The sequence below is a fragment of the Amyelois transitella genome, chromosome 19 (genome assembly GCF_032362555.1).
Source record: "Amyelois transitella isolate CPQ chromosome 19, ilAmyTran1.1, whole genome shotgun sequence".
Classification (NCBI taxonomy): domain Eukaryota; kingdom Metazoa; phylum Arthropoda; class Insecta; order Lepidoptera; family Pyralidae; genus Amyelois; species Amyelois transitella.
The window spans coordinates 10,072,657-10,088,836 of NC_083522.1; the positions used below are offsets into that span (position 1 = coordinate 10,072,657).

At 41.5% G+C, this 16,180-nt stretch overlaps 2 protein-coding genes across 2 annotated transcripts; one reads left to right on the top strand and one right to left on the bottom strand.

Moving 5' to 3' along the window:
* Positions 1 to 257: 257 nt before the first annotated feature.
* LOC106139162 (tafazzin) lies at positions 258 to 9,739 on the top strand. The gene is made up of 5 exons (XM_013340545.2): positions 258 to 517; positions 5,174 to 5,302; positions 7,313 to 7,461; positions 7,711 to 7,985; positions 8,150 to 9,739. The coding sequence occupies exons 1-5, from the start codon at positions 403 to 405 to the stop codon at positions 8,364 to 8,366; spliced, it is 885 nt and encodes a 294-aa protein (XP_013195999.1). The 5' UTR covers positions 258 to 402; the 3' UTR covers positions 8,367 to 9,739.
* A 334-nt stretch (positions 9,740 to 10,073) lies between these two features.
* LOC106139147 (enhancer of mRNA-decapping protein 3) lies at positions 10,074 to 15,448 on the bottom strand. The gene is made up of 7 exons (XM_013340530.2): positions 14,987 to 15,448; positions 14,609 to 14,757; positions 14,173 to 14,295; positions 13,232 to 13,437; positions 12,878 to 13,032; positions 12,643 to 12,797; positions 10,074 to 12,560 (listed from the first exon to the last, which is right to left on the bottom strand). Exons 1-7 carry the CDS (start codon positions 15,139 to 15,141, stop codon positions 12,079 to 12,081), a joined length of 1,425 nt encoding a protein of 474 aa, XP_013195984.2. The 5' UTR covers positions 15,142 to 15,448; the 3' UTR covers positions 10,074 to 12,078.
* Positions 15,449 to 16,180: the final 732 nt, after the last annotated feature.

Consider the following 16,180-nt stretch of genomic DNA (forward strand, 5'->3'; position numbering starts at 1 on the left):
CTAGCAAATTCAAAAATGTTATTCATTAATATGGGATACTTCATATCACTTAATAATTGTAAAAACTTACACTTTGTTTATTTTTAGAATCACGAAATGAAATAATTTCAACCAGTAAAAACACTAGAAAAATACGACGTCAATTGCATCACTGTCCTGTGCCCATACATAGCCCAGTGCAAAAAAAACTGGCTGTCTACGCACAGCTGACATTCTGACAGTCAGAGCAGCTTACTTGTCAATGTCACATGTCATTCGTTCTCTCTCTTTCACTTGCACTCGGACTTGGACTTGCACGGGTGTCGGACAATATAATTTGATGAATTGATTTTTATTGTAAGTTAATCACAGTAATGATGTTGTTATAGTGCGTTAAATCGTTGTGCTAAGTGTGTGACGACCATGGGCTACGACATCGGATGGATCATCCCGCGGCTACGAAATCCTGGACGACTGTGGACTTGTGCGAGCTCTATCACTGTGGCTGTGGTCGGTTTATTTAGCAAGATTATCATAGGTGCGTCTAATCTTACATCTAATCTATTTCTTTGTCTTAAATAACAAGGAATTTCTGTGATAAAAATTGATTTTTTCGCCTGCAACTCGGGTTTTTACAGGATTAAGGAATTGAAAGAAAGTTTGGTAATAACTGGTTTCCCTACATCAGCGCAATGTGAGACTGCTTACGGTGCACGAGGAGCACCGAGCTCCGCAAGCTTCAACCATTTATTCATGAGTCATCATTAGCTTTGTTAGCCCATCAGGCTGACATCAATTTATCAAATTAATTTAATAAATTAATTAGGCAACAGGTTGTTAAATAAATATATTTCTATTTGTGATTATTAAATATCTCCTCCATTACTAGATTGCTTAAATTTAAATGTTTCAAATAAAGTAATTTGAGATACTGTTTCTGCACATGACTGAATGCATGTATTGCATTATGAACTACACTGTTTTTGCAAGAACAAGCCAACCCAATAATTTGTGTATACGCAAGTCACTTATCAGTATTGCAGTGTTCTGTGTCTGATTTCATAATACATGCAAATCCCAACAGAATGTAAATAATGTACCCAAACTTCCGAAATAAAATAGTGTTGACACTTGTGTGGGGAAAGCTAGTTATTGTTAATTATATAATGTCTTCAAAAGTATATCAGTGGTAGGTAAGTGGGTAACTGTGTCACTGTGCGTGTATTAGACTCATAGAAAATCTCAAAACAGTTTAATATTATTATGCATGAATTATTCAGGTGATATTAATAGCTGAAACCTATATGTATGTGCTTTATATTATTATATGATATAATAAAATTTCCTATAGGAAATTTTGAATAAAGTAGCGGGCTAGACTTTACTTATAAGAAATATTTTGTTATTTTGATGAATGGCATATATCTTCCCATTCTGAAGTACACATGCCCTTCTGTTTGGGAGCATGTTGAAACACAAACATTTCAACACAAAAGTTAATGTAACTAAGTGAGCATCTATGTCTGTATATTTCAATAGTTTTTTTTAACTTTCCAATTGTTGTTCGACTGAGCTAGTTTCTTTTTGTGCAATGCTTACATTACAGGTATTCCAATTCCAGGTTTAAGTAACTAAGCTAGATCTTGGACGTTGTTTCTTTATGTTTATATCAGATCTATCAATTAGTCAATATCCCAAAATTGTATTTTTTATAAATGCTCTAATTATTAAAATTAATATCAATTTAGAATTGTAAAAAAGTAATATCTTGGGTTTTATAGATTCACGATATCTTTGTCAGATTAGAGGGTTCTTATCATGTGTGGTGCACTAAGTGCAGACCCAAACTAGGTTTTAATTTTAGAGTGACACTGTTTGTATTCTCAAGGTCAGCATTTGAGGCGATGAAAAGATGTAGTCATCTTGTTACACTTGGTCTTAAAGCAGCAGTGTGACAATAACGAATAACATAATATGTGACAATAGTTTAAAAAATAACGATATATATGTGTACATATATCGTTATTTTTTTAAGGTCTCAGTAATGAAACACTATTCTCCATAAAATTACATCTGATAAGTTTTGTCCAAATTAGACTCTTTAGTTAGTTCTAATATAACAATTCAAGCTGCTTGCTGGCAGCCGTTTCAAATTCGATAATATATTCTGACAATCGGTACTTGAATGAAAGTTATATTGATTTGACCGCCGAGTGACGTTATCACGGCGAACTGTCGCGTAACCGAGTCGCCTTGAATTTACAATCGTTAAAATGTAATGCGGAGTCATGACCGCGGCGGCGGGCTCGCTCTCCCGGAGGACAGGCTGCCAACCAAGTGCTGTCCAATTGTACTCATTCTTTTTATCACACTAGTGACCCGCCACGGCTTCGCCCGTGGTGCATATATAGCCTTGAACACCAATAGACAATATACCTTTTTTAAAAATTAAGAATTATTACATAAAATAAATCAAGGTAAAAGGCAGACAAGGCAAATTAACGAAAACTAACTAATTTAACTTAAACTAAATGTTAAAGGACTTTCATTATTCTTTGGTATTTCCAAAGATAAGCCCTTACATATGTAAATAATAAAGTTACAAAATGTATCTCTCTGTTATATTAGTTAAGATTATTCAATTAGTGTAAAACCAGCATACCAATACTGCAATTTAAATGGCTACAGTCGGCCCTAACAGGTAATAAAATAGTTTTAATAACTTAACTCTTTCGTAATGAGCAGTTCAAACTTTGACCCTTCGGTTTGAGTCGGTAGGTACCTATAATACCTGCCTTATTACCATACGACATAAATAACTACGGGACAATTTAATATTAATTATCGGTTACGTAAAGTCACTACAACTAGTACACGCTTAGTAGAAACTTGCGTAATATCCTTAGTTTCTGGGAGTTTTATATAAGCCTTACCAGTTTACCAAACTATACTAAAACCACCATTCTTTCTTGGCAGATGAAGTAATGGCAGATCAGGTTTCTAGTAATACTAACACTTTCCTTACCCAAAACGCATTAAGGAGAAACCTAAACAAACGACAACCTTAGCCAAGTCGTGGTAGTGATTACATAACATACATTTATTTTGTGAGAATCGCCCTTGTTGTCTGTTACTCCTAGAGTCTAGACAATAGTCTACGTAACGTTACATCAATAATCGAAAACAATGCACCCGGTGAAGTCAGCCTGCCTCAGTGACCCGCTTATGACGCGTACATGTAGTTATCACCAACTACAATACTACTGGAACGGGACACATGGATGGAGGTTAACCGAATTACCGCAGGCCAAGCCGCATGCCGCACGCAGTGCTGCCGACCGCAACAACTCATTATTGATTACGGGATCACATTCAAATCAGTACTATTTGTATTTATTTCTAAAACATATCCGCCCGTGTTGCCTGTCAACTGTTATTGACCTTTTCGCTACTTACATCTAAGTCCAGGAATGAGCCGTCGATCACCATTAAGCTATCCCATCCGTCCGAGGCAGCGGAGTTTTATAGAAATGAAAAATTTCACATTGAAAATTGTGAAAAAAGTAGGCAGGAATCGTGGCAAGTGACAAGATGTACTTACATATGGTCACGTCTATATCCCTTGCGGGGTAGACAGAGCCAACGTCTTGAAAAGACTGAATGACCACGTTCAGCTATTTGGCTTAATGATAGAATTGAGGTTCAATAGTGACAGCTTGCGAGCCCATCGCCTAGAAAAGAATCCCAAGTTTGTACGCCTATCCCTTAGTCGCCTTTTACGACATCCATGGGAAAGAGATGGAGTGGTCCTATTCTTTTTTCTATTGGTGCCGGGAACCACACGGAAAGATGTAGTCCCGGTTTACCCCTCCAGGAAAAGAAGAGCGTGTTTATATTTATGTATTTTTCGTTTCAAAATTTTCACACGCCATTTGCGCTAATTACCAAATATGCAAAGCCCCACCTGATGGCCTACTGCTGTACTCAGTACTCTGCACACGCACGCCGGCGAGCTCACTTGTTATCACTTGGGTTCGCTCATTGCAATATATGATGTACTTACTAGTTGACGCCCGCAACTCCGTTTGCGTGTTCATCATCCAGATCTTCCATTTTTCTTTCCGTAAAAGGAAATGCTCATCAGGTTGAACAACTTTTGTCAAGACGTCTTTCCATAATTCGGATGATTTAGCTGGTCTTTAATGGTTCTGCATCAGGTGTTCCAAATCTTCGTTTTTTTGTCTTATTTTTTTATACGCTAACAGAAAATGCTTATAAGGTTGAACAACTTTTGTTAAGACGTCATTCCGATATTTCCTATAGTTTAGCTGAGTTGTTATTGTTCGATATCAGCTGTACCAGATTCCAAAATAAGTTATACCTAATATGTTGGCCAGGCATAAGAGCTATTAGCGTATATAGTATAGAGATTAGCGTGTACAAACAGGCAGGCCCTTTTTTTCAAATTCATACTATTTTTATGTCGTTATATTTTTTTTGTAAATATACTCAATGTGCAGACAAAAATTTTTACTGTTTTATTATATACGGGACAACGATATAATTATATGTATTGATAGGCATGTAAACTGCTGTGTTCTTCTTTCCAACAGTAGGTATTTAGTTTTAAACACATGCATTTCAGTCGCTCCCCCTTAGTGATAAAACATTGATTTGGATGTTGATGACAGCATTTCTTCTTTTTAGTGTTGGGTGTTGACAAAAAGACAAATAGAACAGTTAAGGGTTGACATGATAACCATCGCTGCATCGGCCCACTTAGCACTGATCATGGACCGCGACGTCACGCGTTACGACACTGCGTCGGCGCAGTTTGCGGAAACTCCGCGGCCGGCGCGTCCTACTTGAAATACTATGTCAAATACTACGATATTTGTACGTTATTATTGTACACCTAAGATTAGGTACATTTACGTCATCGTCAGGGAAAATCTCGCATACGTTTTAGAGGCATGATAAACCATTCACATGTGAATTTAGATTATTTTTTTTTGCTCAATCATTATTGTCAGGTATCTCTGAATAGCAATGGAACTGAATATAATAAGAATTATTTGCTTGGATATAAGGTGTACTATTGGTTAATGGTGAAAATTTGTCTTAAAGTATAATCCACCTGACCTCTTTCATTGTTACTATTTTGTTTTTAAACATCGTAATGTTTCGTTTGCAGAGTTCCTGAACAAGACGACAGTATACAACCGGGAGGCGCTGTGCCGCGCCGTGTCGCACCGGCCGCGGGGGGTGCCGCTGCTCACGGTCTCCAACCACCACTCGTGCTTCGACGACCCTGGGCTATGGGGTAACTACATTTATATGCTTTACGCTAGGCATCCGGCTTGAAGGACCATTTTAAAAATTAATAGAGCTCTAATATTTCAATGCTGGTGAATGATAAGCCTGGTGGTAATCTTTAGTCTATGTTGCCGACAATGTGTGGAACCGGAAGAAGAAAAACAATATTGAATTACAACTATGTTGGTGTTCCAATAACCGGACAATCCTCGTTCTCTCGTTAAATCGGACACAAAAAAAGCATTAATAATTTCTTCTTTATTATAAAATACAATCTATTTTCCCTGAAAATGCAGACTTGGACTTCTTCAAAGAAAGTTTCAAATCTGTTGAATGAGAAACAATCTCAACTAAGATATATGTATAAGTAATTATAGAACTGTTGCTGGTGGCGGTGACACGTTTAGCTTAATAACTCTTTCGCGTGACCGTCTCGTGTTCAGTTAAAATTAACGTCATTTTCATCCATGCTACGAAATGTCTACTTGGACAGTATCTTTGATTTACCTTTTACTTTTACAGTAAAATTAGTTGAATCGGAATTTAATTGCAGTGGGACAAATAATAACGAGGTATTATTCGAAACGTAAAAGTCTATGTGTACGATTTTGGATTGCTTAGTCAGGTTTTTACACGAAGCGACTGCCGTCCGACCCTCGCAACCTTCCAGGGGAACCTTCCCCATATCGGATCAAAACATGGCACACATCGCTTTGTCTGTGCAGTTTCCTCAAAATATTTTCCATCAACGTCAACAACTTGTCATATATCGGTCGATCATGTCTTGGTCCATTGTCCCCGACGGCTGCCCGTGAACATTGTTGTGTCGCGGAATGCGTGCGCGCCGCGGCCTCGATACATCACTTATCTTTATGTAACACCAGCCGCCGCTGCGCGCGCGCTGTGAACGCTCTTTCGCGGTTTCTTCATAAATTAACCATGTTTGTAATATAGGTTTTTTTCTAACAATAAATAATTAAATAAAAATATACGGTACAATATTTTAAGCTATCCTTTATCCGCAGCTTCGATGGCGCTACATTAGCGCCATCTACAAAAGAAAACAAGTTTTTCGCAATTCCCATGAAACCTATAGTTTTTACCGGGACGGAATATCCTTCTCAAAATTCTTAAATGATTGATTTGTTCAGTAGAGTCTTTCTCATTTATAATATTAATTGTGATCGGAATAGTTAATTAGAAAATAGTTTATTCTTTATTGACTTTTTACTAGCTGTTGCACGCAACTTCGTTTGGAAATATTAAATTTACTCTAATTCACCAAAAATTTATTTCAACAAAATTTGTCCTGTATAACAAATATATTTGATGTGTGAGTATGGTGTCCACGCCCATCTCACACGCGAGGACGCGACGGCCGCCGCTCCCAGAGCGAGCTTTCATTACCAACCCCATACTTGTGTTCAATAATTACTATAAAATAATTAAATTTTCATTAAATACTGGCTGATTCAAACTTGATTTGAATCGGCTGATTGAAAATCTCAATATTGTAAGATAAGAGTTAAGTAGGTACAAAGTTTAAGGTTCACTTCACGCCAATTATCGAGCGAGGCTAAATGGATTTGGGTTTGCCTACATAACTGCGTGCTGATTTAATACTTACGATTAAGCATTTTTACATTAAAATTTAACAGGCACATCAAACCAAAAATAGGCATCAAGTATTTTATACTCCCGAAATAATTTTCTTCAGAGACATTCGAGTATAGACTCACAGCATTAGTTCGGCTGTAGCGCTCTAACTTTCCTCCAATGTTCAGCCCACCCAGCTTCCGTTGTATTTAAGTAACTGGTGTCTTCCTATCTTAACTCTACACATGATTTACTATTTGAATCTCAATTCTATCATTAAACCAAATAGCTGAACGTGGCCATTCAGTCTTTTCAAGACTGTTGGCTCTGTCTACCCCGCAAGGGGTATAGACGTGAAAATATGTATGTATGAATGATTTACAATTAGCAATATGATAAACTACATGTATGTGTACACCAGGCGTGCTGGACTGCATGGGGCTGATGCGGCGCTCGCGCATGCGCTGGTCGCTGGCGGCGCACGACATCTGCTTCACGAACGCGCTGCACTCGTGCTTCTTCGCACTCGGCAAGTGCGTGCCCGTCGTCAGGGGCGCCGGGGTGCACCAGGTACAACACTACTCTACCACGTCATGGTACTAGCTTTGACTGCTGGCTCCTGGATTGGATCGTTTGCGTCCTTTGTTCCGCCGATGACCACGATTGTTGAGTGGGAAGTCTGGTAATTACAGTCTGCAGTGAATGCGACTTCTTTTGCCACTTTATTGAGGTACGTAACCCATGATGGATTATGGTTATATGAAGTGCATAAAATTTTCTGAATATGAAAACATCCTCACATATCAATCCCTGTTCCAGCCCGCGATAGATTTCTGCGTGGAGCGCCTATCGCTGGGCGAGTGGGTGCATATCTTCCCGGAAGGGCGCGTGAACGTGGAGAAGGAGCACATCCGCTTCAAGTGGGGCGTGGGGCGGCTCGTGGCGGAGGCTGCGCGTGCGCCGCTCATCGTGCCGGTGTGGCACGAGGGGCTCGACCAGGTGCTGCCCAACCAGGAGCCCTACCTGCTCAAGTTCAGGAAACGAGTGTTCCTGCACGTCGGCGAGCCGATACAGATCTCGCATTTGCTTGAACGGTCAGTACACACTCTACTCGCATAGACGACTTTAATCTCGCATAAATGTATTGGATTTTTTAGTCTGTCATTAAGCCTATATCCTGCTCTTAGATTCTTAAGAAATGTATCATAATGAATAAAGATAAGGTATCAATATAATAAAAGGAGCGTAACGACCGCAGGTTAAGAAGTAGCAACGCGTCGGAGGAGGAGACGCGCAAGGCGATCACGGACCGCATCCAGGACGAGCTGCTGCGGCTGCGCGAGCGCACGCACGCGCTCATCCGGCGCGCCGCGCCCGCGCACGCGCCGCGCCTGCTGCCGCGCCGCGCCGCCGAGCTGCACAAGCCCGGCCTCGCCAACGGGAAGGACGCCGACTCCGAGCGGGAGCGGGAGTAGCCGGGGGTTCCGTGCCGTTCCGAGGTCAACATAACCAATTGTGAAGGAGGAATCGAACAGAGAACTCGACGGAAGAAACCCGTCTCTTCTAGAATTGAACGTCGCTCAGCAACGTTTCATTTCATAGATTTGATAAAATGTTTTTATAGATGTTCGTTTAAAACTTATTTATTTATCTGAACGACTTCCGCTTCCGAGAGACGTTTCGTGTACAGACTCCGCACTGTGAACATATCCCGCTCGACGAGAGTCGAACTAGTGTAATTATAAATAGTGAATCCGAGTGTAAGCTAAGTGTGTGTGTAAGGTAAGGTGTCGTGTCGTCCGTGTAAATATGCCGAGAGGAGACATCGTTCGCAATTCTTTACACTTTGTTAAATTATGTACAAACTTTTATAAGGGCGCTCGTGGCGTCCGCCCGCATGTAATTTTTATACCAAATTTCGAACTATTTTTTACACATTTTACATAGTTCATATCGTTTACACCCCGTAGGCTAATGAGATGTGCGTGCCGGCCGCCAGCGACGTCCCCGCGTGTTGTCCGACATTATAATAATCCACAATAATAATAAGTAATGTTTATATTCAGTTTTTGATAGAAGTGTCCGCGGCGGCCGCCAGCGAGCGCGGCGTGCCATACTCTGTGATGTCAGCTAACGCACAATTTTTATCTATTTCACTTTTTTATAATGCGTAGCATTTTTAAATCCATTTTTTGTATTGCATCTTTTCGAATGATTGAAAATCTGCCTTTAAAAGGGTTGACACGAACTCCATCCAGTTTGTGTCGTTATGTATTATTTTACGATAAGTATAGACTCCCGCGCGCGCCCGCGTCTTCGTTCGCGTGTCGACCGGTGGTGATCCCAGCTAATCGATGTGTGTAATATATCGAGTGTAGAATCAAACGAAGCGATATTATTTTTACCCGTTATTATTATGAAGTCTTCCTGTTATGTGGCGGCCCGCGGCCGGAACTAAGACCTTCTTTATTTTAATTTCTTTGTCTAAAATAAAGTTACAATTTTTTACTATAAACCTAAACTTTATACTTTCTTCTAGTAAATGCTTATTCAAGAAATTGTTATACATTCGACAAGGAAGTTAAAGGAATTGAGATTTCACGTAAGATTTTGAATCATGTATCCAATTTCCAATAATTAAATTATATGCATAGCATATTCGCAGGTAGGGTTGGTCTTACACAATATAATTAAACTTGTTAAGGTTCTGGGTATTTGTTTAGTTCTCCCAGAGGGAAGCGAGGCCGCGGGCCGCTCTTGTTGTGTGATGTGCTGTAACATGTAACACTCGCCGAATGTTTGCGCGTGTGCGTCAGATCGGTTCGTAAATATAACTTGATGGACAAGGTTGGCATGTTTTATTTAAACTTCCTACTGCCATCGTGATCCTGGCGTGGGTCCTGGCTGCATCCTCTACTCTTTTTTATATATTTTATCTATTGTAAAAACTGCATCAGTTTTGATCATCATGGTCTCGTAACTCGCACTCGACCTGTCCTAATTGATCCAATTTCAGAGACCGCGAACATATTCTTCCGCTTAATATTGAATTGTTAAAAATTGGCCCGTGTGTTTCACTGCGACACCTGTGATTCTGTCAACAAGGGTCAATGTCTCACGCCGTCTGCGGGAACCGTAGAATATACACTGCGCACTTATTAAATAAAAGCCACTAATGAATTCCACAATGTATTTTTAATAATTTTATAGCAAATTCAAGAAAGTATCACAGACGGCCCCGAGGCGCCTTCAGTCGACGCCACATCGGTGTCCCCAGCCACCTCCCACACGTACACATCACAGGATTCTCCAACCACATTTCACATTTACGCTATAAATTACATTCAAAGGTATGCTCGATAAAAATCGTAATAGGTACAATTATTTACTTACACACTTTTTGTACTCTTATTTTTTTGAGCGAGTTAATCTTATTTTTAAGCAGAAAAGGTAACTATGCAGAGTTTTCATCATTATTAACAGTTAAACTTGCATGGACATTACTCTGCACCTTCTGCTGTCATACAATGGCAGGCAGTAACAATGATACCACTGGATCATAAAAGTACAGTAACACTATTGCTAAGATTAGCATGTCATATATATACAATGTATTTTATAATGAAGCACATCATTTGATATAAGTACATAATGAAATGGAAATGTCAAGTTATGATAAGAAATTTTATGAATTTTGATGATTGTTCTATGTCCATAATCCATATACACCATTACTTTTTAATCAGTACACAAATATCAAGAACTTATAATAAACACTTTTTAATTATATCCTTGTATTCATAATTTAAAAATACGCATTAGTTATTAATTTTTGATGAAATACTAAACTGTTACTCAAACCGAGGTCTTATATTTTCGTATCACTATTAGGTAATTCATTATTCGTTCTCTCTTGCTCTTACTTTCGCGTTTTACGCCAGTCTCTAATATTTGTACGCTTTCAATAGGGAAGACAGCTGATCAGATAATTGATGCAAACTTCAAAGTTAATCTCGTATTTTATTACAAAACAAGCAAATTGCAGTGATAACGGGAAAGGCACAAAACAAACCAGCGGAATATTTTCCATGCAAAGGTTTGGCTTAATTAGACCCCCGCGTATATTCCGTATCGGGTACTAAACGCAACATTTTTTGTGTAATAATTAAACATTAATGGTGTAGAACAAATTTTAGGAAAGGTTTAATTTGCGAAAACCAATATGTGTGAATTGAGAATCTGAATGTCATTGTAATATACTTATACAGGTGACTTTTAATTCAACTGCATAAATTTAACTGTTAAGTGTACTCATCTAAAGGATATTTAAAAACGTTAAAAGAAAAATATATCGGTTCATATTTCAGAAAGTACGGAAAAAAAAGTATCAAAATCCACGATCCTAAATACGTAATATCACCCCGGCCGGCGGAAAAGCGACGCGTAAGATTCAGAGGTCAACGACACAATTTATTCAGCTGAGCGATCTCGAGTACTCTGTACTTTACTTGATCTTGATACTAGAAAAATAATTTATTTTTCAGACATTTATTTACATGTTTAGTTTTCATTTATTTTTGTAGTATTGTTCTTTAATAAAGCGTGTGACGTAGTTTTTGAGGGTTTTTTAAATGTGAAAATGATGACGTTTAATTTAAATAAAAATAGGCTCAAACGGCTCAGAAGCATGGGTATAGTCTATGTTTAAAAGGATGCAGTTGTTTTAAATGTCACCCTGTAGTTAACCGTGTAACGTGAGTAGAGTTCGAAGCAGACAGACGGCACTTTTTTATTTGTGCCATCAAATATTTTCAATTAAATTATTACTTTTTTGTGACATTTGCTCAGCATTACAATATTATTTTATAAGTGAATTTCACACAATGACTGATGTAGTCGCGACATGCTTGATCAATAGACATAATAATAGACAAAAATATGAAATCGCATGTCGAAATACACCAGGCGAAATTCGGTTCACAATTATTAGGTACTCAATCGACACAGTTAATGAAGCACACACGTCACGCCACGGTCGGTCTATCGATAGTACTGGAAGAAGTGTCGCCACCGCGAGTAGCCGCCGTAGCGCTGCGGCTGGAAGGGCAGCAGCCAGGGCGCGGGCAGCGGCAGGAAGTAGGCGCGCCGGAAGTGCGCGCAGTTGTCGCGGAAGGCGGCGGGCGCGGCTCAGGCGTCCGCCGCGTGCAGCGCCAGCACCGCGCTCGCGCCGAACGGCGGCCGGTACGCGATGCGCTGCTCGCTGAAGATGGCCAGCGGCGGCGCCACGTTGGCCAGGAACACGCGGCCGCGCGTCGGCGGCAGCGCGGCCGGCAGCAGCGCGCACACGGCGGCGCGCGAGCTCACGGCGCCGCGCTCCGCCGGCTCCACGGCCACCACGGCCGCGCGCGCGCCGCCCAGCCACGCGCGCGCGCCCGCCGCCGCCTCGTGCGCGTCGTCGTGCAGCGCCAGCAGCACCAGGTCGGGCCCGGGCAGCCGCTCCAGCGCGCACACGTCCACGCCGGCCGCCGCAGCCGCCGCCAGCGCGCGCCGCGCCGCCTCCGCGCCCGCGTCCGCGCCCGCGCCGCCGCACACGCTCAGCGCGCAGCGCGCGCCGTGCGCCGCCAGCAGCCGCGCCGCCACCGCGCCCGCCGCGCCGCTCGTGTTCATACCTGACGACATGTTACATCACAGTGTCAGTGTGTCGTGTTGCACCACCTACGCTGGTGTGAAGTGGTGACAAGACATTGTTACCGGCGAGCGTGACGATGACGGGCGTCTGATGCGCGTTCCGAGTCTCGAGCCGCCGGCCGCCGCCCACCAGCCGCAGCGCCACGTCCGCCACCGCGCGCCCCAGCAGCGTCACCGCCGCCTCGCCCACACCCGCGCGCCACACGCCCTCCCACAACCTGCAACGTCACGTCGGTCAGCTCGCTCTCCCACACACACACACACGCACACACGCACACACAGACACACACGCACGCACCTGCGGCGGGCGGCGCCGGAGAGCGCGGGCACGAGCACGCCGTCGTCGGTGACGTAGTCCAGCGGCCCGCGCAGCGCGTCGGGCACGCGGATGGCGCGCCGCGACTCCTGCGCCGGTCCGCCCAGTACGTTCTCGTCGTGACGGAACTTGCCCACCTGCATCACACAATACATTTACAAAACAAAACAAACAACTTACTTAATAGGAAATAGTATCATAATGAAAAAAACACAACTGTCCGGATTGGATATCCACAATACCATTTTCGCCTTTTACGATTTCATAATAATAAATATTATTATACCAGTAAAATCACAAGCCAAAATGTTGTTCCCGGAATATCATCTCGAGTACCTCGTCGGCCTGCCGCACCAGGTCGGGCTTGTGCGCGAGGCGCATCTGCTCCCAGAGCGCCTGCTTGTCGAAGAGCGCGAGGTTGCCCTCGAAGTCGAACTCGTCGCGCGCGGGCGCCGCGTCGCCGCCGAAGCACGCCTCGTTGCGACGCCGCGCCGCCGCCGAGCCCCGCCCCTTCGGCGTAGACCCCGACCCGCCGTAACTGCCTGACAAACCAATTATATTCCTTGTGACTTGTTGGCGTATTACTGTCACACTATTCATAATTTCTCAATACTGAATAACTCCAGTATTGAGAAACTATAAAAAGATCTACAGAAGAGACTGTCATCAGATCCTTGCAGTTAAAAGGTGCTAAGGCAGAGGTGCTACCTAGTAAGACTGACTTTCAATCAACCCATTTAGGTTCATAACCTATTGGGCATCTTCCAAGTAGGCCAAAACAAATAATAATCACATAAAAGCTTTTCTCAGTTATACACTGCACTCTTTTTTAGCTTAACCACTAGAAAACATTTTTATTTATTTATTTATTAAGGTACATATACAGACAGATTACAAAATTGCATTATTATCCTTAGGAAATGTATATACATTTAGTAAACAAGTAAAAAATGGTAAAAGTAGTTACTCCATAAAATTGTGTGTATGCAATAAATTTCAATATATTTTTAGCATAAAGAGATGAAAATGATGCAACTAAATTTAAGTATATAATGCATGTAAGTTCCTGCAAAAAAAAAAATTAACAGGTCTCATTTGTAGGCAAACGAAGAAGAATATAAAAACCACTTTTAGAAAGATTTTAAACTAAGACACAAAGGTCTCAGAGTTAACTGTTAACAACAGGTGATGCTTACATTTTACTTATTGGCCACTAAATGGGCCAAATTACTATCAAAGCTTACGGGCTCTAACCTCTGGACATCCGCAATACCAACCTGTGTGTGAATTGTTTTTATTGCCTTTGGGCTGGATGTCAATGGGTTTGCTGCGGATGGGTGGCTGAGACTGGGACGAGCGGCCTGCAGATTTGCTGCCTCCAGCGACAGGCCCCTGGTTGCCTGCACCATCATTACACTTGTGAAGGCATCAATATCAACTACTACTAATATAAACTACTTATTATTTTAACACTATAAAACATTATCTACTAGACAAATCACTCTATGCCACTTTCATGGAGAGGTAGGGAGAGACGCATCTTTCCAGTTAAGAGTAATCTTGACATATATGTGTCTTGTCCTTCCAATTCAAAATAAAACTAGTACTACATACACTTTTACACATATTCTACTTTCAGACCTACTAATAAGAAAATATTGCTTTTGAAAATAGAACCAACAACCAAACAAACTAGTGTGAGTGCTAGATGACCTGAGCTGCTGGGATTGGCCTGCAGGTTTTCACAGACGGTGGCCCGAGGCCCCCTCTTGCTGATCTTGGTGACCGCCACTGTGCTGTGAGGCTGCTCTGCTGGTTCTGAACGAGGCTCTATTATCTTCAATTCTTTTATATCTGCTGCACTGTAAAATATTACTTATAATCCACTAAGAGAAAATTGACATTCATGTTAAATAGGAAACATCAAAATTTTAAAATAGAAATCTTAACAGAGAAATAATTTAGATCACACTACTACCTATTTGAATGTAATGAACATGTCTAAATTTGAAAATGATGTAAGTACAAGATGAAACTATAAAATAATAGCAAAGTTCCGTTGTGAGTGAGTTACGACCTGTGGGTACTTACTTGAGGGTCACTTTCGCCTCGGGGTAAGGGAAACCATTTCTGAAGGCTTTAGTGAGTGTTAAAGTGCTACCATTTGCTTCCAGAATAGTGCCTTGGTAAGAGCCCAGCGGCTCGCCGCAGTTTACGGACACCGCAAATCCAATCCAGTTAGCCATTTTAAGTTACACTAAGTTCTTCAATTTATCAGGTAACGCTTCAAGCCAACACGCTTCTCGGTATATTATAGGTAGCGCGGTAAAAGTGAGTGGTATGTAAATGCTGTTTCAAAATGTGAAATTGGAACAACATCACACGGATCTAAACCGCATACATTTGAATGCAGAAGTCCTAGTCGCAAAATTATATTCCTACTACGAATGACACTTTTATTTTATTTATTCACTGCCAAAATAACTCTTGAAAAAGAAACTGAATTGATAAATTGAATCAGAGATTGAATCTTGAAACACGCACGAGAATTAAAACAGTTGACAATTTGACATTGACAACACGAGAACCTTGGACAAAGAATACGATAACCATACATACGAGAACCGAGAACATTTCTTGCAGGTGATGGCATGTTGATCGTTTGATGACGGACAATAACATGACAAAATTGGCAAAGATTAATATTAAATGATAAAGATGAATGATTTGACGTGATAGCCTGTTAATATCCCTGAGTTTTATGGCTTCGCCCCAGTAGGGTATGGGAGGTGTGGTAACTTAATCGAAAAATAGTCTCAATTCTATTCTACTTAAACAGACTGTGGCGAAATCTATACGCCACAAGCCACAACAATAAAAAATAAAATCACGCGACGCTATCAGTCATAAACAGCGAAAAAACCTAAATTGCGCAAGCAATGATTTCACGGATTGAAGCTATATATACAACCTCCGACACAACATCGTCGGAGCCGCGGTTCCCCAGGCATAACACCTAGCCTGGCGGAAGATCTTCTCTTTGGTGGCGGTCGAGCCGAATCATCGCTCCCGCTACAAGACTATGACGGTGGGTACTTGACGACTCATGAGTTATTCGTGAATGTAATGTAAATTTTGCACACGTTCTATCTTATCTTTCCCCCCCTCTCTCTCTCTCTCTCTCTATCTTTAAAATTGTCCCACAGGGAGAATGAAGTCGTTTTTAAATAGTCGAGCCGAATCATCGCTCCCGCTACAAGCCCTTCGTTGAAAAGTTGCCCTTGG